At 41.7% G+C, this 22,560-nt stretch overlaps 2 protein-coding genes and 1 long non-coding RNA gene across 3 annotated transcripts; 2 read left to right on the forward strand and 1 right to left on the reverse strand.

The window, feature by feature from the left end:
* Positions 1–1,472: 1,472 nt before the first annotated feature.
* On the forward strand, positions 1,473–10,975 carry stt3a (STT3 oligosaccharyltransferase complex catalytic subunit A). Its single transcript, XM_034226816.1, is given in 18 exon segments — positions 1,473–1,560; positions 1,649–1,709; positions 1,794–1,812; positions 1,814–1,916; positions 2,108–2,253; positions 2,749–2,839; positions 2,931–3,037; positions 3,123–3,287; positions 4,936–5,116; positions 5,252–5,407; positions 6,278–6,369; positions 7,135–7,290; positions 7,973–8,161; positions 8,264–8,380; positions 8,453–8,555; positions 9,416–9,604; positions 9,919–10,034; positions 10,632–10,975. Coding segments are annotated over 18 exon segments (2,118 nt in total). The 3' UTR covers positions 10,671–10,975.
* Positions 10,976–11,654: 679 nt separating this feature from the next.
* si:ch211-266i6.3 (cytoskeleton-associated protein 2) lies at positions 11,655–14,715 on the reverse strand. The gene is made up of 7 exons (XM_034226817.1): positions 14,511–14,715; positions 14,086–14,166; positions 13,199–14,001; positions 12,798–13,116; positions 12,658–12,715; positions 12,278–12,545; positions 11,655–12,128 (listed from the first exon to the last, which is right to left on the reverse strand). The coding sequence occupies exons 2-7, from the start codon at positions 14,128–14,130 to the stop codon at positions 11,864–11,866; spliced, it is 1,758 nt and encodes a 585-aa protein (XP_034082708.1). The 5' UTR covers positions 14,131–14,166; positions 14,511–14,715; the 3' UTR covers positions 11,655–11,863.
* Positions 14,716–18,508: 3,793 nt separating this feature from the next.
* On the forward strand, positions 18,509–19,586 carry LOC117553083. The gene is made up of 2 exons (XR_004570075.1): positions 18,509–18,696; positions 19,079–19,586. It is a non-coding gene; the product is annotated as an uncharacterized LOC117553083 (long non-coding RNA).
* The last annotated feature ends 2,974 nt before the right edge of the window (positions 19,587–22,560 follow it).

Consider the following 22,560-nt stretch of genomic DNA (forward strand, 5'->3'; position numbering starts at 1 on the left):
ACCAAATTTGAATGACAGTCAAATATCCAATCAGAATTATGTGTGATTTCTGTGGACCGATGCTCGACCAATAAACGCGTAGCAACGCGTGGTTGGGGCGGGATTATTTCTCGATTAAGGTTGTGTGTGAATAGTGTATGAGAAATAGGAACGGAGCGGGTGAGTCTTACTGAAGATTAAATATTACATTTGGGAGCTTTAACAGGAAAACTAATTGTGTATTGTAAACTGTTGTCCTGCTGTCATTTGTGAAGGTGTCGCTGATATTTTCAAAATAAGTCTGTCAGGAGGCGCGGGGCAGAGGTGTTCATTATACAGACGCTAGCAGGTTAGCCTCGCTAGCCACACTTTTAACTGGCTGAAATGGAAGCAGCATCAGCACTAGCCGGCCTGATGCTGACTTGCTGTAAGATGCAGTCCATGCTATAACGATGCTTGCATTGTTTCTAAATGTACATATTGTGCATGTTAATAGGTAACGTAGTGCACAAACACTAGCTAATGTTGATTTCCTTGCTCTGTGATGTTGGGAGTGCCGGTTGAGTCTCAGTACTTTTAGGGCTAGCTCTAATTAGCATTAATAAGAGCTCTTTTTAGCTTGCTGGTTTGTGTTTTTGCTTTGAAAAAACCTACAAAATGTGCCGAATACAGGCATAAATCCCTGCAGAGGTTTTCCAGAGTGAGTGCTTCCTGGTTCCTGATGCCACATCTGAGAACGTGGCCTTATCTGGTTGGTCTGGACATGGAAGTTCACTCTTTACAGTTTCAAGACTTTGATTACTGTATATGATGATCTGGCTTATTTAAAACCTGACATTACAAATAAGTTATTTGCAGGATCTATTTCTGAAATAGAAATGTATATTAGGCAATGTTTTTTTCCTTACATCGTATCAATAGATGGTTAGATTTTTTACATTGATCCCAATTTGGGAAATTGTCACAGCAGCATGTAAATATGTAAAGTGCATAAACGGTCAATATAAACATATTAACAGTAGAAATAGAACGTGCACAAAAACAGTAAATGTATACACATATCAACAGTGAAATATGTGTCTTTAGTGTATCTCTATGGCACACTACAAATATACAAAATAGGTTAGTATACAAAATAGACCAACCTACTACAAATTGTAAACGGAACATTATATATGATATGTCTTAAAAGTGATTGAAGTTAAATGAAATGTAAATGAAGTACAGTGTGAGAACACTATATACAAATCAATGAATTAGGTTTATACAAAGGGAATACAAAGTCGGTGTAAAAAAGAAAAACGTAATCAACTATGATGCTGGGAGTTCTCTGCTAGCCAGAGGTAAAGTGTTGTACGGAGTTATAGCTGTTGGCAGTACGATGTTCTTCCTTGAGACAGTGGACCTGAATCAGAAGAACTTGTACCTCAGTCTTACAGTGTCTGTCTCCCTCCCATTAGGTTGTATGGTGAGCTGTTCCTAAACTCGCCAAAATGACCAAGCTGGGCTTCCTCCGTTTGTCCTATGAGAAGCAGGACACGCTGCTGAAGCTGCTCATCCTGTCTATGGCTGGCATCCTCTGTACGTTCTCTACTTCCCATACACAATGCCATGCTCTCCCTCAAAACAAACTGAACACATTAATCAATGTGCTTTCCCTTCTCTTCAGCATTCTCCACCAGACTCTTTTCCGTCTTGAGGTTTGAGAGTGTCATCCATGAGTTCGATCCGTAAGTGTGGTGCTTATTTCCAAGCATTGTGAAGAACAAAGTGTGTTTAACGTGTCCTTAACTCTGCCTTTATCTCACCTTCAGGTACTTTAACTACCGCACCCACCCGCTTCCTGACAGAAGAAGGGTTTTATAAGTTTCACAACTGGTTTGACGACCGGGCATGGTATCCTCTAGGGAGGATCATTGGTGGCACCATTTATCCAGGTAGGACTCAGAAGAATATATAAGAGAGCAAAGTAGATGAATGTTTGCTTATAATCTTTACTCTGGGTGGTTTGATATCAAAAGTAGAGCCGTTCAAGTGTTGTTTCAGTTAAAGAACAGAGGTTAATCAGTGTGCCTTTGATTAGCACTAATGCTAAGCTAACCTGGAACACCTTGTCTCCTCTCTCCAGGACTTATGATCACCTCTGCCGTCCTTTACCATGTCTTACATTTTTTCCACATCACCATTGACATCCGTAATGTCTGTGTCTTCCTGGCTCCCTTGTTCTCCTCCTTCACCGTCGTCGTCACCTACCACTTCACCAAGGAGTTAAAGGTAGAAAACACATGAAAATGACAACAATCCATGTTATTTAAGAATATAAACTCTAAGTGCTGTTCTTTCTATTAAGGGGAACTCCGGTGAATTAGCTTTGAATTAAAAATAAAGCAGTCAAAATCCAGGTAGAAGATAAACGCACACATCTTTTAAAAGATCCGCACCGCCAGATGGTAACACAGGCCTTCTTTTCATTAGTTTGTGTCTTAAGCCGACATTTAAATATAAAACCATGACTTTATCAGGGTCATTTTTTAATGTCGCAAAATAAATTGTTAAACATATTTCCCGGATTAGAACAGAGTGTTGCTTTAGAATGCTGTTAATAATAATATATAAATAATAAACTTTATTTACTAGTACTCTTCTTAACATGATTACAAAGAACTTTATATTGAAATAAAAACCAGCTATGATGAGTATAGGTTAATGATGCTTTTATAGTTATGATGGTGTACACACTGTTTCCACTAAAGCCCTCCTCCCCTGCAGGATGCCGGTGCGGGGCTCCTGGCTGCTGCCATGATTGCCGTGGTGCCCGGTTACATCTCTCGATCTGTAGCTGGCTCCTATGATAACGAAGGTATGCATGCACTTGATATGCAAAACACTGTATTTGAATAAAACCTCACTAAAAGATTGTTAATGAAATCCCTCGGTGCTGTCCTACTCAGGGATTGCCATCTTCTGCATGCTGTTGACCTATTACATGTGGATCAAGGCTGTGAAGACGGGCTCAGTGTACTGGTCGTCCGTGTGCGCGCTGGCCTACTTCTACATGGTGAGGATAGACCAAAGTGCATGATACATATTGTATATTTCTGAGTTCATAGAGGTCCTGATAAGGCATTTGTGTAAATATATAGGTTTCCTCTTGGGGTGGCTACGTGTTCCTCATCAACCTGATCCCCCTCCATGTCCTGGTTCTGATGATCACGGGCCGATTCTCTCACCGAATCTACGTGGCTTACTGCACAGTGTACTGCCTCGGCACCATCCTCTCCATGCAGATCTCTTTTGTCGGTTTCCAGGTGAGTGAAGATGAAGCGCCGCACAGTATGCCGAAACTAGAAAAGTATCACATTACTACTTGTCTAAAAAGTGGCTCTATACCCTATATTATAATGACTGCTGCATAGCTTCTTCAGACACGTGCATATACAAGTGCACGACAACAGTAATAATTGTAACAAAACCATGTCTAAGAAATGTTTATGTTGGCAAGACAGATAACATTCTTTGAACTTCCTTTTAATTAATACCAACGTTTTGTATAATTGATATTATTGGGCTATGCTAATGTCATGTTAAGACGGGTGATGGTACAGTAACTCAGATTTGAGTGTGCTTGTCCAAAAGAGTCTAAATATGGTTTGCCAGTAGGACGCTGGAAGTCTGCAACTGTGAATCAAAACAGGTTTTTAGCCGCGTTACCATGGAGTCCTGCCATTTAGTTATTAAATGCAGTGTTGTAGCACACAGCCTGTTTTTGAGTCATCAAGTAGTTATTGGAGTTTTATTTTTGATCCAACTTTGTTTAAGATTTTTAAATCTTATAGAACACGAGTTAGAAGTAAGACACCCTTGCAGACTGAGTGGCATAGGAACTTAGCACATTGGACAAACGGCTATTATACCGAGCATTTTGTTGACAAAGCAGACTTGCCGGGATATTGAACTAAAGTACCGCAATTTTGAGTTGTGTCTATACTTATGAAGGTAAAACAGTATTAACACATCACCAACTCTTATTTGCCCCAGTCCTGTCAAAAGCAGCAGCAGCACACTATGGCTTCTCTCTTTTTCAAGATTGAAGGATTCAAAGCTTTATTGTCATTCGTACATAGCCACAGTGTAGTTAAGTCGATGACAATCTTAGGTCACAGGCTCCTCCAACAGGGCAACACAATAACACAGATATCTTTTCACATTGAAAGCTAGCCTAGACTTAAACACTGGATCACTACTTACCAGAGGGAACTTGATTCCACAAAATAGCTGACAATACTGCTAGTACTAGTACTCGTATTCTCTTCAAGCATTTCAACTTATTTAAGCAGCATTGTGACATGTGAAGGTGGGAACAATGTGGCCTTTAGAGTTTCTCTGTTGGGATATTAAAGGTATGAACACAATAGGGTACAATGATACACTTCTGTTGTTTTATGGCTTATTTCCACATCCTCATTGAGAAATGCTGTCCTGGCTCCAGGATGTTGGAATGAGCTCCCCATTGACATCAGGACGGCAGATAGCTTGCACATCTTCCGGCGCAGACTGAAAACTCATCTCTTTCGACTCCACTTTGAGCGATAGAACTATAAACAAAGCACTTTTATACTAATAAAGGACTGGCTTACCTAAAGCCAGTTGAGTAGCACTTGAAATGTTTGGCTCTATGAAACCTGATGTACTTATATGATTCTGTTTTCTTCAAGGTTGTGTCTTCCTGGTCGAATGTACTTATTGTAAGTCGCTTTGGATAAAAGCGTCAGCTAAATGTAATGTAATGTAATGTAGGCAGGTACAGTATCAGTCAAAGTATTCATTTTAGTAACAACACCAGTACTGTCTCATGTTTCTTGAGTTACTCTGATCAACCCTTAAAATACAATGTCATGTGTTGGGGAAAAAGGTTCTGTGTCCACAGTCTGACTTCCTGTCTGTGTCATTATCCAGCCGGTGCAGTCATCAGAGCACATGGCAGCCTTCGGTGTGTTTGGCTTGTGCCAGATCCACGCCTTTGTGGACTACCTGCGCAGCAAACTGAATGCCCAGCAGTTTGAGGTGCTGTTCAAGAGCGTCATCTCCCTGGTGGGCTTCCTCATGCTGTCTGTGGGGACCGTTCTCATGCTGACTGGTAAGAGGGCTCACCAGCAGAAACATGCAGAAGAACGTATTAGATTAACACTCCCTTCACCTTCTCCTTTCCTCTTGTGAGAAAGCAATGTAGTTTTTGTTCGGATCATGACTGACCAAAAGTATCTTCCTTCAGGTAAGATCTCTCCATGGACTGGTCGTTTCTACTCCCTGCTGGATCCCTCCTATGCCAAGAACAACATTCCCATCATCGCCTCTGTCTCTGAGCATCAGCCCACCACCTGGTCCTCGTACTACTTTGACCTCCAGCTGCTGGTCTTTATGTTCCCAGGCAAGTGTTTTATTTATTTTATTTAACCTTTATTTAACCAGATAAAAAGCATTTAGATAAAATCTCATTTACAATGCTGACCTGAAGGCAGCAACGTTACACGTTCTTACGTTCTTCAAAAAGATGAAAAGCAGTCACTACATTGTGCACATTTGGGACAGTAAGAAAGGTGCTACTTATTACTGCAAGAGCAGCTGGTGGTAAGGACTTCAGACAACTTCCATTTAAAACAGGCTATTGAGACAAGTGCCCTCAGTTTGAGGCTTGATTGAAGGTCATTCCAAGACCAAGGACCATAGTAAAGACTCCTTTTCCCAGCCTCAGTCCGCACAGCAGGAACCTGGACCCGTATCCAGGCACTGGGTCTGAGGTTGTAAGAGTCACAAACTGGAGCAGATCTGGCACATATGTACAGTGGAAGCTTTCCTAAAATGGCTTTATACATGAATAAAAACCAATGCTGCATCCTACGCATACTAAGTGAGGACCATCCAGTTAGGCTGTACAGTGTGCAATGATGAGTCCTATAGGGTGCATTTGATATATATCGCAGTGCAGCATGGTAGAGTGGGTCAAGTTTGGCCAAAACAGTGGGACAGGCAAATCTATAGATTGTGTCGCCGTAGTCCAGCTGGGACAGGAATAAGCCAGAGACCAACCTCTTACTGGAAGAAGTCGAAAAACAACGTTTAAGTCTGTTCTTAGTTAGAACTTTAATATGGTGTTTAAAGTTCAGATTTCTGTCCAACCAAAAGCCCAGATATTTGTAAGTTCACACGCAGAGTAACACAAATCTAGTACTGTATGATCTACATCTTTCATGCACAGGAAGCACACAGATACTGACTGCTCCCTTGCCTTTCCTTACAGTTGGTCTTTACTACTGTTTCAACAACCTGTCAGACGACAGGATCTTCATCATCATGTATGGAGTCACCAGCATGTACTTCTCAGCTGTCATGGTACGTCTTTAATAGTCACACGTACTTCTCAAACAACTCTGCAGAGAGCCGTCGATCTGTTTACTTAGGTTTGTGAAATCTACAGTGTCACCAGAAGATGGCATAGTTGCTTGATCAAACATAGCTGAATGGAAATGCATGTATTCAGTAAAGGTTTTTGATGTTGTTTTTATCTCTATACCGGCTTAGTGCATCGATAATGTACCTTTGCATGCCGACGTCGGTAGTTAGCAACGCAATTGCTTCCTCAACTAAAACAATGGGGTTTTTAATTGGATTTTAAAATATTGCAGAAATGAAGATCTGTTGCAAACAGATGTTTATGTTACTCGCATGTATTGTCCAGCGGGATCATCTCCACATACCAAACACCACTGATGTGATCATTGAAGCATAAATGCAATCGACAAATAGTAAATAAACTAGCTACATGGCGGTCACATGAGCTGTTGTCATCACTGCTAAGCTAAAGGTTGCTAATATTCGTGTAATGACGTTTAGTAGTCTAATTTGGGACACATAAAAGCTACAAACATTCACCAGTGGGGAATTAATTGACATATTTCATTTCATAAATCTCATAAGCTTGTGTTAACAACAGACCTTATTTCAGGCACCTAACTTAAAACTCAATCAAAATAACATTTGAGACATGACTTTGAGACCGTTTTTAAGTGCTAAAAAACGTACTTATTTCCGGATGTAGGACTCATTCCTGCACCACTCTACATGGGTTAATGTACTGCTGGATTGTCTCCCCCTCAGGTGCGTCTGATGTTGGTTCTGGCTCCAGTCATGTGCATCCTGTCGGGCATCGGTGTGTCCCAGGTGCTCACCACTTACATGAAGAATCTGGATGTCAGCCGGCCAGACAAGAAGAACAAGAAGCAGCAGGACCCCACCTACCCCATCAAAAACGAGGTAGGAGGCCCGAGTCCTCACGTCTTCAGATTCAAACTGGTTAGACAAACTCATCGTGTCCAGTGCCAGTGAGAGGCATGATATTAAAACAAGAATAATGAAAACAGTATTGAGATGTCACTGTTCAGGCAGAAAGAAACTCCTGCCAGGTTTTAAGTACTTAAATAGGGTTGTGGATTCCACAAATATAAAATAGTTCCCTTTTCTTTTTGTCATTTCAGTTCCCAGTGAGGAAAATACTGTAGCTAGCAAAATGTCTTTATTCTTATTATTCTTTCAAAGCTTAATCTCCATTTGCATCTGCAGAAACACCAGGTTTCTGAATTCCAATGTTGCGTTATATTTGTTATATGAATGTTATGAGTGAAGCTTTAAACTATTCCGAATGGCCTTATTCCATAGAAGAGTCTCATTGAGGACATAGATCTCTTTTAAGGCATCCTGGCCAAGGCAGGAAGCATCACACACAGCATTAAAGGAGTATTTTCGTGAGTAATCCTGTTCTTTGCCCGGAGTCGAGTCGTGTGTTTTAGGTGGTGGTATAAGCTCTTTCAATGCAATGGAACTATCTTGATGCAGATGTGTTCTTTCTGACTGGGAAAGCAATGTTTATTCAGAATAAAAGCACACTAATGGAGAAGAAGGTCAACACCTGCTGACTTCCTGTTGCATATACTCCCAGGTTGCCAGTGGGATGATTCTGGTCATGGCCTTCTTCCTCATCACATACACCTTCCACTCCACCTGGGTGACCAGCGAGGCGTACTCCTCCCCCTCCATCGTGCTGTCGGCTCGTGGAGGCGACGGCAGCCGGATCATCTTCGACGACTTCAGAGAGGCCTACTACTGGCTGCGCCACAACACCCCTGAGGTCAGGAGAAACGCCTTCAGAATGACAGACGCATCGTTACAAGTTAGCAGCATCATAGCTGTTGGATTAAAGGCAGTAAGCGGTTTCATTTTGTGTTTCCAGGATGCCAAAGTCATGTCATGGTGGGATTATGGTTACCAGATAACGGCCATGGCAAATCGAACCATTCTAGTGGACAACAACACGTGGAACAACACACACATCTCCAGAGTGGGACAGGTGAGCTGAGGAAGCTCCAGGGTAATCACCTTTCAAAAAGAGCTGCTGTGGTAACTGTGTTCTCTTCTGCAGGCCATGGCCTCCACAGAGGAGCGAGCCTATGAGATCATGAGGGAGCTGGACGTCAGCTATGTGCTCGTCATCTTTGGAGGACTGACGGGCTATTCTTCAGATGGTACGTCCCAAATAACAGTAACCACGCACATATACAGACTATATTTGTACTATAGATGGAGGCTTCACAGAGTTGGCTCTAAAAGTCTGTTTTAGTAGTAAGCCTTGCTTTTTATCAATGAAAGAAAGTTTCAAACACACTCTGACACATCCTTTGCTTGTAAATGTTACTTCTAATTTATTTAAAACATTCACTGTAGTTAATGCCTTACCGCAGCTTTATTGTGTGCCATCCTACACGGCAGCATGCATCTTCTAAATGTTTGCTGTGAAACGACTTTCATTGCAAACAACTGATTTCCCTCAAATGGTCTCTGCACAAACAAGTCCCACACAGTTTGGAAACCACTAGCTTTTTACGTTACAAATCATATAGCTGAAACTCTAATCCAAAGTGATTCACAATATGTGAATAGACAGGAAGATAGAAACTCAAAACAGCTTAAGCTAATCCATAAAGATACCAGGTAATGGCTTTCTTTCATGTCTTGTCTTGTATTGCCAGGACATGATCCTCCCTAGGCTGGTGCTTTTGTTTTGAAGTGTGAATTGTTGTACTCTCATAGATGTAATGACTCTCAGCTACTAGGTCAGTCAGTGTAAAACAGAGGATACTGCCAGTTAGCACAGCAACAACTTCCACAACACTGACTCTGCTAAAGTATTCCTCTCCCGGATGTTGCCTAACCTGGAAATATCTTTGCTCTAGTACTTACATTGCTAGTTTCCTAAAAGTGAACTAGTTTTTTTACTGCTTGCTGAATAAGTTTGTCACGGAAAAGGAAGGCAAATAAATAAGAGCTTATATTTAAGAGGTTTTTTTACCATCATTTCTGTTATGTGTCCATCTGTTTGCCTCAGACATCAATAAGTTCCTGTGGATGGTTCGTATCGGGGGAAGCACAGACACGGGCAAACACATCAAGGAGCACGACTACTACACCCCCACCGGAGAGTTCCGGGTGGACCGCGAGGGCTCCCCCGTCCTGCTCAACTGCCTCATGTACAAGATGTGCTACTACCGCTTCGGACAGGTCTACACAGAAGCCAGTGAGTATTGCTGTTGTCATGCATGACCCGATGTTACCCTCTGTCAGGGGCCGAATGTGAATGTAGGCTTTTTTCTTTTAAATAACCACTAAGTTTAGGACGATAAATGATGCAGCTCCTTCATTTATAAGATGATGGTTTAATTATAATTCAAAAGAACAGTTGGTGAAAACGATATTGCTATCTGCTATTTTTTAAATCGTTATAAAAAGAAATGTTTACGGGAAATACATATATGAAAAAAGTAGGTACAATAAGTGATAATGTAGCCATTTGTACTGTAATTGTGATGATGCTCCTGACGTTCTCTGCAGAGCGCCCCCCTGGTTACGACAGAGTGAGGAACGCTGAGATCGGGAACAAAGACTTTGAACTGGATGTGTTGGAGGAGGCCTACACAACAGAGCACTGGCTGGTTAGGATATACAAGGTAAGATAACAACGTGTCCTCATGCTGTCATTCAAATATTATCATCATCATCATCATCTCTGTCTATAAAGACTTTGCTAAGATCAGATCTACTGAAACATTGATTTGGGGCAATGCAGGAAGTAAGTGTTGAGCAGACATGACGGTGCTGAACAGAAGAGTATTTTTACATGTTTCACCAACATAAACTTCAATATATTTAAGCTGCCACAATATATTTAATTGACCAGTCAGTAGACAAAAGACTAATCAAAACGTTTCCTGAAGTTGTTTTAAAGTTTAAGCAATGAGGCCAAACATCTCATGGTTTTGTGAGAATTTGCTACTTAAATTATAGTGAAACTCATTTCTTTGGACAAAGATTAAGACAAAGCAAGAGCTGTGATGATGGCCCTTTTTTATTCAGAAATCAATTGCATTTAAGAAATTGTTTTACATGTCATCTATTCCAACAAATAATCTATTAATGGAAAATGAAAATGATTGTTGGAGCTCTACATTGTGAACATTTAAACTGAGATGTTAGTTATGCTTGGATTGGTCTTTATTTTATGAAGGTACTAGTAGATCTTTCTAACCCAAAGTCTTGTGTTTCAGGTCAAAGATCTGGACAACCGAGGTCTTTCAAGGACATAAAACCTTGAGACGCAGAAAAGCCTTTTAGCACTGAACACCTTCCCCTGTGGTCTGCAGATGAGTGGAGAGAACGAATACTTTTTATACTTGTTTGGGGGAAGAAAACTGCATCAGAGATTTTTGATTTTTTTTGTGGATGATTTTCTTTTCTTTTTGTTATAATGAAATGTCTCATCTGGGATCTGGTGTCAAAACGTCCAGGAAGTGTACTTTGCAATTAAGTGTTCAAAAGAAAGCAGTGTTCATTTAAGAATGCTTGAAATGGGTTTTTACAATGTGGTCAATTAAAGTGGGGTTCAACGTGATGGCTGGTGTTCATTTGTTCTCCCACACTTCTGCACAAAATACAGACTGATTGATTTTGGAAATCTGTTTGAACTAGTAAGAACACTTTATAAATCCAGGTTAACCTGACGACAACTGTGCTGAAAGGATAAATGACATTATAGAAGTTACTAGTTCAAAACTACTCAGCATTATTTTATTACTGATTTACGTGCATGTCCTTTAACTCACTTTCCTGAATTACTCAATTCAGCCACTGTAGTTCGAAGCTCACTGCACTCAAATGAGATTAACAGTCCCGTCCACACAGCGGCGTGCGTTGAAAGCTTCGCCATTCAATTTGAATGGGGTGATGTCACTTTTCGCCGAACTGCATTGTGGGAAGCGGAGCTTTGCTGGCGTGGCTCGCTGCAAAAGTTGAGCAATGTTCAACTTTTGAAGCCTCTGCAGAAGCGTCAGCCAATCGAATCATAATTCCAGTACAAGCTCTAGCCAATCAAACCGCTGCTTGTGTGTCAGGGGCGGGAGATTCATGTGATTTGTTGGTTGAGTTTCAGACACGCCCGCCGGCAAGCTTCAACGCACGCCGCTGTGTGGACAGGCCGTTAATAAGATGTCCTTTTGATCAGTGACACTGAATGATAAAGATTCATTCGAGACTTTGACGATGCTTTTATAGAGTAAACAATACAGCTGAACTTTTTAAGATAAAGCTTTCTTTTATTGCACTGCGTTTAGCACATCCGTCACATTTATTTAAAGATGAGCAAAGTGTTAGAGGATAGTAAATACATTCAGAATACAATAAGAAGAACAATGTTTTCCTCAATACAATAAAACAGCATAAAAACGGTTTTTTTAGTGATTGATACAAAATATGTGTGTAAAGTGTCCATTAGCAGCGCTCCTCACAGTCTGGGCTGGTCTGGCAGGTCTTCCAGCAGAGCGTGGTTCTTCCTGTAGATGTAGGCGTTGGAATCGCCGTCCAGCATCACCAGCTCCGCCAGCGAGGACACGCAGGGATCAGGATCCATCAGCATCGCCGGCAGCCGGGACGATTTCCGCTCGATGCGGCAGGAGCGGCGCACTGGTGTCAGGAACTTCAGATCTTTGATGTTGTTCTTTCTCTTAGATCTACTTGTGCTGGCCTCCTCTTGGATCGTCTTCTTGACACTGAACAATGGGATTTGAAGGAAATACATTGCTTTCACAAGTGTAATAAGGACAAATTACTTGGACTCAAGGCTAACAAAAAAATAGTTGTTTGAAAGGATCGGGCAAAAGAGGTGGCTAGTATTGCAAATGAAACTTGATGGACTCACCTTTGCAGATATGGTGTGGTCTTCACACTGTACTTTATCATTGAAGCCCCCTCCCTCTGCGGTGTATTCTCCGTCACACGTTGTAAATCATCATCACTTTCTACTTCTTCCTCCGTCTCCACGCCATCACTTTCTTCTACTTGGTGCTTCACTTGCTCAACCTTTGGCTGCTTGCTAACATCCTCAGGTGTTCCCTTGCTCAGCTCCTCCTCTGGTTGGCTGTCCTCTATTTCAGAACCAGAGGACACATCTGTCACCAGTGAGGGCTCTAATGGAAACACAGAAATAACAAATGTTTGTTAATGAAGTGGATAAATGATTTCTTTTTTAAAAACGGACCATATCCCACTAATAATGTAACAGACTGTTGGTAAGCTTACCATGGCATTTAGAGGGAGTCTCCATGGCATCCAAAGCATCACACAGGTTCAGGACGATCTGTCAAAAATGAATCAAAGAAGTTAACATTGATGACAGTGAAACATATTTTCATTAACAACCACGCTGCCGGTTTTCTTACATCATCCACACTGCCCTGTGGGTCACCAGGCAGACCTGCATCAGAGTCCTCCAGCAGGTCCAGAGTGGTGTTCATGACGAGTGGAGTTCTGTCGTGTGTTGGCGCTGCTCCCGGTGTGTCTGCACAGTGAGCCGCGGCAGCAGAGTCCGGCTTGTGTTCCAGTCTGGGTTCAGGTTTGCCGTGTGCAGCTGGCTGAGACTTTGGTTTGAGATCAGCTGCAGGTTTTGCAGAGACGTTGGTTTTAGAGAGTTCTGCTGTCGCCCTGGCTGGTCTCTTGAAAGTCTTCCCCTTGGAGGCCATCCACTCGGCAAGTTTAGCTCTGCAGAGGGAACGCAAAAACATTTGAGCATGCACAGTAGCACTAAGGCAAGCATAACATGCGTATGTGGGAAATATGTTACCTTCTTTCCTCTGCAGTCTCCATGTTGAATCTGTACTGCCTGAGGGCACTTGAGATAGGAGGTTTGTTGACCTTCTTGTCTGTCACTGAAATCTTTGAGTTCTGAGTGCTGGTCCCCTTTGTGGGAGCCACTTTAGTGTTTCTGGAGCTGGTGCTGGCTAGTGTTGCTGGGGCCGTCCTGGCAGGGGGACGAGCAGAGCGGAATCCTGCGGGGGGGCGGCTGAAGAGGGCAGGCTTGGAGACCTGAGCATGTCTATCCAACGCTGACTTGGAACTGGTCGGCACAGGTTTCTGCATGCTATACCCAGGCAGGTCAGCAACAGATTTGGATCTGCATTTCGTGACATTTCCGACCCTCTGGCCTTGTGTTTTGGGTGCTGATGGTTTAGTATCCAGCTCGCTAATGCTGGTAGTTGACTTCCAAATGGATCCAATTTTAGACTGGACGATTTTGCCTTTGTACATGCCGGGAGCAGACTTTGATGATGGCACAGCAGCTGGTGGCTTTGGCGCTCCTGCAACTATTTTCTTGTGTCTCACAGCCTGCTGGCTGAGGTAGGCCCGGCTGTGTGTCTGTCGTGGTTTGACATCAGCAGCAGCTCTACCAGTTTTCTGAAGAGGCTTTACTTTCTGCGGGGCCTCACCAGATGTTGACTTTGTGTCCACCTTGGCTTTAAGAGGACCATGTTCTTCCAAGGTGTCATCTCTGTTGTTGCTTGTCAGTTGGAAGGGAGTAACAGACGGTTTGTCGTTTCTGATGAAGGACTTGGATCCATAGGCAGGCTGAGCATTCTCCTTGTTTCCCTAATACAATTAAAAGCAAAGGAACATTAAGTAGGCTGATTTAATGTAATATTTATATTCATTAGCGTTACAAAAACAGCGTACCTTCTTATTGGTGTGGTTTCGTGTAGAAACGGCAACGTTTTCCATCGTGAAGCCTCGATGTGTTCAATTCAATGGCGATTTCTGAAGGACGAACAAAGCAGTTAACGTTACCTGCACAAGCAGCAAGGTAACACCATCTAACGTGTTTCCCATCAAAACTCTAAACAGTCAAAGCTTTAGGACAAATTTCACAGCATACATTACCTTATACGTTTTTGGAAAATAATATATACCACTTATCTAGATTTGAAAACATTAGCTACTAGTTGGGCGTTTCGCTAAACTGACCTAACGTTAGTTAGCTTACATTATGCACTGCACTTTCTGGAATACACGACGTTAATGTCAACGGTAGTTCGCTCGTTGTAACGTTGTCTATAACATTACCTATATTTAAGTACAGTTAGAAAGAACCGTTGACTTACCCTGTTCCGGTTTGTTGTTGTATTTGTTAATATACGAGGAGAAAGCCTATTCAAAACAGCACACCGAAAGATTCCCTACAGTGTAACTTCAAAACAGGCTCGGGCACAACTGGCTCAGTCTGGCTGCCTAAACATATTGGATTTGATTTGGTGTTGCTGCGATGCAATTGGCAATACAAGTATCGCGAGATGATGGGATTAACCAATAGGATGTCTCAAAACTAAGAACGAGAATTGAAGAATACTACATTCTTTCATCCCACTTCAAATTTCCAACCCGTCGGTAACGGTTTGAATGTTTGAAACTTTGAACGGTTTGAACACAAATAGAATTCCTCTCATACCGGTCCATGCAGATAGCTAGTTTCAGCGACACGCCCAATGCCCTAACAGTTTGGTGAAAAACAAAGAGCTATGGCCTCCAGTAGCTATTGTTCATCATTAGAGAAATAATGTAAACAAAAGCAATTATTTTCAGTAAACATTACACATTTACGTTCAGCGGTGATGCGGTATGCATACACTGTTACAGGTAAAAGTCCTACCTACTATCAAGATGTTATTCAAGTGAAAGTACAAAAGTATTAGCATCAAAATATACTTAAAATAACAAAAGTAAAATAGTCATTGTGCAGATTGGTCCATTTCAGAATAATATATGTGATATGTTTTATAATTATTGATCGTTATCAAAGCTGGTAAAGGTGCAGCTGGTTTTAATGACTTTGTATACTGTAGGGCTTGTGAATTTACTCCAGGTGGAACTAAAGTCTGATTTAAGAATTGATTATTTCACATCATTAATACAAATCTGCAAAGTAACTAAATATATTAAATAAATGTAGTGGAGTAAAAGTACACAATTTACTCAAGTAGGCCTGCTGTAGGCTACTGAAGTACAGTAGGCTACTTGAGTAAATCTACTAAATTACGTTACACCACTGTTTACGTTGCTATGATTTATTCACAAGTTATGTACTTTTTTTTAAATAGCTGCACCTTCACTGTTTTAAGGAGATGAGGTATATAGGGCATAACCACAATTAAATTATATCATTATTTTCTGCAGTCTCCTAGAAAAATGCTCATGATTGTGTGGTAATGATGATGACAGTAATATCATATTAATAATAACTTTGATAATCAAAAACATGAGTGTGTTATTAGTTACTAATTGAACTGTACTTCACAAATATAAATACTTTTGAAATATGGATGTGATGTAACCATAGGATGTTACCCATAGCATGTGTGAACCATGATTTATAAACAGTCCATGGTGTGTAAACAAGAACATGTCATGACATGTCTTAGTTTTGAAAGACTGCTGGCCGGGGATTATGGGAAAAAAGTGCGACCCTACACAGGCTGCAGTCGAATTGTACAAAAATCAGCTCCTAAATTCTAACCGGTCTATTCCTTGACCTCTGAGTGAAACGTCACGGGGTTAAGGGATAGTGGATAGGAGAATTCAAAAGGATTTAGGAGAAGAGACTGCGGTACTAGAGAATCCGGCCCAATCCCAAACCACTCCCTCGACCCTACCCCTCCGTGACGGAGTGAACTCCGTCTGTAGCCACACTCGCAGCTCAACGAGGCTCCCTCCTGTCAGATGGAGGGAGTAAATACAGCAGCAAGCTTTGGGACGGCCTCCCCTCTCTCCGGCAGAAACAGGAAATGCCGTAACTGTATGTAACAACGGTTTCAAATCAGCATCTCTTAGACAAAAAGTTTAAATGAATAACTCAAATAAAACTCCAAACATCTTTCATTGTGTTTCAAAGCTCTTTTAGTTTTAAACCTGATGTTTATAAGCTTCTTAATTTTTGCAACGGTCTGTAAATATACACAACTTTATAATGAAATGCACAGATTTACCCTTTTCTAGACTAAACACAGGTATGATCCTAAGTTAAAAACACATGAGGTTATCATGAGGTTGTTAACATCGCAATTTATCAGTGGATGTTTGCTGGAACTACTTGTAAACAGCGTGTTTCCTGACGGACACACACAGCGTGACTCCGGTCAGGTAGAGACCGGTGTCACCATAGGTATATATAAACTAGGGCTGTCAAGTTAACGCGTTAATAACGCGTTAACGCAACAAAAAAAATTAACGCCACTAATTATTTTAACGCGATTAACGCATGTGTATTTTTTTTCCTCGGCCGCCCCGTAGTTTCAGAGCGCATCGAGTTTAAAATACCATCTACAAGCTGATGCTGACAGCCCCGCTCCTGCCGCCCGCTTGTGGCAGACCACACTTCCACGCTCACCGGCAGGCACCGACTGGCTGTTGGGAGGACCGGGAGGGTGTGTGTATGTGTGGCCCGAGCGAGCGAGAGAGAGACCTTACGTGCATTGTTGTTGTTAGCATCTGGTGCTAGCTAGCTGCGCTAACGGATATGGAGCTGTTTAAATGAAAACAGAGGAGCGACATTTCGCCACAACTGCGCCGAGCACTTGACTTTATGCAGGAAGCCAGACAGTGGGACGTTGTACGAAAAGTCAGCACACTCAGCACGGATAGTGCAACATGATTGCAGCGTCCAGGCAGCTCCCGTTCGAGCATATGCCTTGAGTTGCACATAGCTCCAACGATCCATCACACACACACACACACACACACACACACACACACACACACACACACACACACACACACACACACACACACACACACACACACACACACACACACACACACCATTTGTATTGTATTATTGTATGAGAGAGGTTCCAGGTTGAATTGAGGCAAATATTTGTAATGTTCAGAGGTTGTTGTGTTTAATATTCATGATAATTTTTGTCATTGTTCAAATGATAATAAACATTAGCATAAAGCATATTTGTCCACTCATATGTTGATAAGAGTATTAAAAACTTGAAAAATATTCCTCTAAGGTACATTTAGAACAGATCAAAAATGTGCGATTAATTTGCGATTAATCGCGATTAACTATGGACGATGCGATTAATCGCGATTAAATATTTTAATCGACTGACAGCCCTAATATAAACACTAGATGGCTCATGGGAGATTTTCCAGCGTAGCTGACCGGCCGCCATCTTGCTACAGTTAACAGTTACGGCCCGTCTACACTACAGGCATAAAAAAATCTTGAAGCTGGGCGTGTCTGAAGCTTGGCGATTTTTTGCGAGCAACGCGACCAACAACCAATCACATGAATCTCCCGCCCCCGACATACAAAGCAATAGCAATGTTAAAACGAAGTAAACTGGATATAAAATCCCCAAACAGGCGAAAACCTACCAGTTTCACCCACTGTCTCTGCCACCCTCCCTCCATGCCTGGTTCCTCCGGTTTGTATCCCGGTAAATAGTTCTGGTCGGAAAGAACCGGGTGATTTGCTACCGTAATTTCTCGTTTGGAATATGAGGAAATGAACTGCGGTCTGGCTCTCCCAGCTTGCACGCGGTTTGATTGGCTAGCGCTTGTACTGGCAGGAATTGCAAAAACGGGATTTGATTGGCTGACGCCAGCTTCGAGCAAGCATCGAGCCTCAAAAGTTGAACATTGTTCAACTTTTGACGCCGATAGACGCTCGCGAGGCTTGCAACGCCTTGCCATGCTACCCACAATGCAGTTCGGCGAAGTTTGAAAATATCCTACGTCACCCCATTCAAATGAATGGGCGAAGCGTTGAAAGCATTTTTTGACGCCTGTAGTGTTGACGGGCCGTTACTCTGATTCGCGTTATGGTAGCTGTTGTAAGGTGAGTGATCTGCACAAAAATACTCTTAACTCGCTGAAATCTTGACTGATTTACAAACGGTTTGGTTTATTATAAACATTATTAGCATGGCTATGATACAGGATGCTTGGACATGTTGAAATTGCAGCTTTTCTTTGTGTATGTGGTTGTATTTATTAGCTGGCTAATAAGAAGAGGCTGTGAGTGAGACCTAGTATTACAAAGTTGACCCAGCAACTTTACACCAGTGGGAGAGGCAGAACTGCTCTTTCTTTTCAACATAACTTAAGTTACACATGATTTCTTCCAAGTGGTTTGGCTTGTTAAAAACATCTTGCATTATGATACAGGAATTTGCTGGCTTTGTGTTTACAGAAGTACCTGACTATGCCGGACTTTTGTGCAGCCTACGGATGCTCTAATCACCGCAGTCTGCAAACAAGAACCCGTGGGATCACCTATCACCTGTAAGATATGACAATATTATGACTCAAATTAGGATAATCGTTAATTACTTAGTGGATGTATGTACATTACAAGTCCTGCTACACAGGATCAGTGGGGCTATGTGAGATAATAGTATTGCAAGATTGTTGTTGACCCAGCCTCTTTAGAATATGTTGTTACCATTTCTTTACACAATTATTTAATGTTTCTTTTGGACACCTTTTTTATTACTCTTAGTGTGGTTGTCTTATTCTTAAAGTAGGCTATACATACATGCATACATACCAAAAATATGATAATTTCGGTGTGTATTTTTGTCCTTACCCTTAATGTTAAAGGAAAGAAGGGAGGAAAATGTTGACAATAATTTATATATCTGGCTACCTTTCTCATGTTTTTAAGGTTTCCCAAAACCGAAGAGAGGAGGAGGAGTTTTTGCTTATTGTTTTGTTTCCACTTTAGAAGTGAGATTTTCTTTCCTTTTGTATAGTACTGGGCAACTCTCTTTTGGAGACCCGTTGTGTCAGATAGTAACAGTTTGACCCGTTGTTGGGCCAAGCTGTTTTGTGCATATCATTTTACTTACTTGCAGTTACAAATAAACTGCTGGTAACACATACCAATTCTACTCTGGTCGTGTCGTTTCCCTTTGTACCCCTCGCCAAGAGGGAACGTAACAACATGTGTTACGTGCCGTAGTGGGTGCTTGTGTGTCTCCCTCTCTTTCCCCCTGATGTTTCTTCTTCTTCTTTGTTTAATGGCGAATCGCTACCACTAGGAGCATATATCGCCACCTACTATGTATTTATTAAATCTTCATGTTCCATGAGACGCAGCACTATGTTCCCCACATATGTTTATGTTTGCTCAGTCTAATAAACCCATAACATGGTTGTGAAAGAATACCAAAGCTGAGGCTGGACGATGATTGATTGTTGGTGTGCCATGTGTCACCGTGTGTCTTATTGGTTTTGTGTTATACTGTATTTTATTGTGTGCAGCTGGTCCTTATCGCCAAGACACATTTAAAACAAATAACCTTGAACCTTGAAGCCCCATCTCTCCCCACCTGCTCCTGCTTCCTACATCCCCTCCACACCACACCAAGTTGTTCTTCTTAATAATAATAATAATAATAATACATTTATTTTGGGAGGCCGCCTTTCCCAAGGACCCAAGGACACCTTACAGGGGCATAGGGGCAATATAGGGAACAATTTAAACAGTGGATTTTGTGATATATCAGCCGGGGTGAGACAAGACAAACCACAAATGGACTACAGAAGGACACAAAAGGACACATGGTACAGTTTATATTATTCTTGGTCTTTTTTCAATAACATATTTCAAAGGTTCTGGATTTGTTTACAAATCTAGAAACTAAATACAAAACTAGTATAGTAATATGAAGATCTCATGTCAAAAATAATTGTGATAAATTAGACAAAACTGGCCTGTCTGTGAGCACATTTTATGTTGGTTTGGTTCTTCTGATAAAGGTGTGAATATCTAAATAATATACCAACATATGCTATTGTCATTAGTTGTGTCCCTGTTCTTAAAGCTAAATTAACAACTCTTGGCTTACAGAGTGGTAACATGAGACCAATTTTTATATATAAAATATAAATGTATTTTAATTTTATAATTTATTTTAAATATTAACAATATAATAAAATAAATGGAAATATATACACCGGCAAATATTTAATATAAATACCTTGTGTGTGTGTGTGTGTGTATAGCTATTGCTTTATCTGATGTGTGTGTGTGTGTGTTATTTTCATATGAAAGTCCATGACTATAAGTATACAGTATCATAACTACATCTTTGATGTTTATAAAAAACCAAACCGTTTGAAAATTGGTTGAAAATTGAGCAAGCTATGGTTATTTAAATAGTAAACCATAATGTTATGAATGAGAGAACTCCCTGTAGCAAGATGGCGGCCAAGTGGCAACGTCGGTCTCCATTGGCCAGCAGCGCGGGTGAGTCATCTAGTGTTTATATATATCTATGGGTGTCACTACCATGGATGTATAATAAGAACTGGATACAGCGTGGGAGGCGGGGCCTCATTCATTCCTATGAGAGCTGCTCATTAGCGCATGATGATAAAATGGCCCAACTTTTGAGAGAGTGAAACGTCACAGATTACCCAGCATGCCTGAGAAGTACCCGTATGGCCTGGCAACCAAACGGAAGTGTAGTACCGCCGTTTGGCCAGCACGAATATTTTCATCTGAGTCCGGCGCACTTCCTGGGGGCTTGGTCACTACCCGATCTGCAGATCGGGTAGTGACAACCGGTCTCAAGTCAGCACCGCTGCAGACTCGCTGTTTGAGGGCTTGATAGCCCACTCCCCCTCCACACCGCTCCACACTCGTTGCTTTGGAACATCCCTCAATATGGCGGACCCTCCGCGTGAACGCGCAAACGGAGGGGTAGGGTGTAGGGGGCGGTTTGGGAATGGGCCTCCGACTGCACTTTCACTATCTGACGTGTTTATGATGCGCCAGCGGACGTCATGAATGTGCGTCTGCTGCTGTGGGGAAACTATGGAAACTACAGTTTTCTATACAGCGGACTACAACATGGATGTTTAATAAGAACGAGGGACTACTGTAAACTCATCTAGAGACTCTGCACCGTGCTCTGATGCTGTTGCTTTATGCTTTATGAACGTGGACAACAGAGAAACATATTCTTCATGACCAAAGTTGGAATTGAAATAAAAAAGGAAAGTGAAACATATGCTCGTCGTCACCCTCTCCCTCCGGTCCACATTAATACAAATGATCCCAATACGTATGATTGTATGAACTATGAAAATATCTTAAAATCAATACAAATGTATTTATTATAAACGTTAGTCCTTAACATCTATCACTGTGTATATCACCATTCTTTTAAAAGTTGAACAAACCCCACACAGCTCAGTAAAGACTGTGAAATGTTGACTTTATTTGATCATTTCAGTAAAAACTAACGTTCATATTTCTCTTTTTGATTATAATACTGATGAACGTTCAGAAAAAAGCACTTTGGCAACTTACCACATAGCCTACGTTTTAAAATGCTTAATAAGCACCGTAACTTTCATGATATAATTTCTCGGTCATAATCGGTTGTTTCCGTGAACGGCCGACTGTTGTGTGACGGCAAATGCTGCAGCTGCAAGGCATTGTGGGGCAGCATTTTCTCCTCTCCTTTCGGTGAGGGAGGTCCAGTGGTTCCTAAGCTAAAGGAGGTTATAAAGGAAGGCCCATTCCCAAACCACCCCCTACACCCTACCCCTCCGTTTGCGCGTTCACGCGGAGGGTCCGCCATATTGAGGGCTGTTCCAAAGCAACGAGTGTGGAGGGGGAGTGGGCTATCAAGCCCTCAAACAGCGAGTCTGCAGCGCTGCTGACTTGAGACCGGTCTCTACCTGACCGGACTCACGCTGTGTGTGTCCGTCAGCAAAACATCCACTGATAAACTGCGATGTTAACAACCTCATGATAACCTCATATGTTTTTAACTTATGATCATACCTGTGTTTAGTCTAGAAAAAGGTAAATGTGTGCATTTTATTATAAAGTTGTGTACATTTACAGACCGTTGCAAAAACTAAGAAGCTTATAAACATCAGGTTTAAAACTAAAAGAGCTTTGAAACACAATGAAAGATGTTTGGAGTTTTATTTGAGTTATTCATTTAAACTTTTTGTCTAAGAGATGCTGATTTGAAACCGTTGTTACATACAGTTACGGCATTTCCTGTTTCTGCCGGAGAGAGGGGAGGCCGTCCCAAAGCTTGCTGCTGTATTTACTCCCTCCATCTGACAGGAGGGAGCCTCGTTGAGCTGCGAGTGTGGCTACAGACGGAGTTCACTCCGTCA

Source organism: Gymnodraco acuticeps, unplaced genomic scaffold, assembly GCF_902827175.1.
Source record: "Gymnodraco acuticeps unplaced genomic scaffold, fGymAcu1.1, whole genome shotgun sequence".
NCBI lineage: Eukaryota > Metazoa > Chordata > Actinopteri > Perciformes > Bathydraconidae > Gymnodraco > Gymnodraco acuticeps.

Bases quoted from the DNA above. Each gene is read 5' to 3' on its own strand.
- si:ch211-266i6.3 (XM_034226817.1), bottom strand. From the start codon at position 14,130: ATGGAAAACGTTGCCGTTTCTACACGAAACCACACCAATAAGAAG. The intron at 12,716-12,797 runs GTAAGAAAACCG...CATTTTTGACAG, and splicing joins CACAGGGCAGTGTGGATGAT to ATCGTCCTGAACCTGTGTGA. The intron at 12,546-12,657 runs GTAAGCTTACCA...TGTTTCCATTAG, and splicing joins GACTCCCTCTAAATGCCATG to AGCCCTCACTGGTGACAGAT.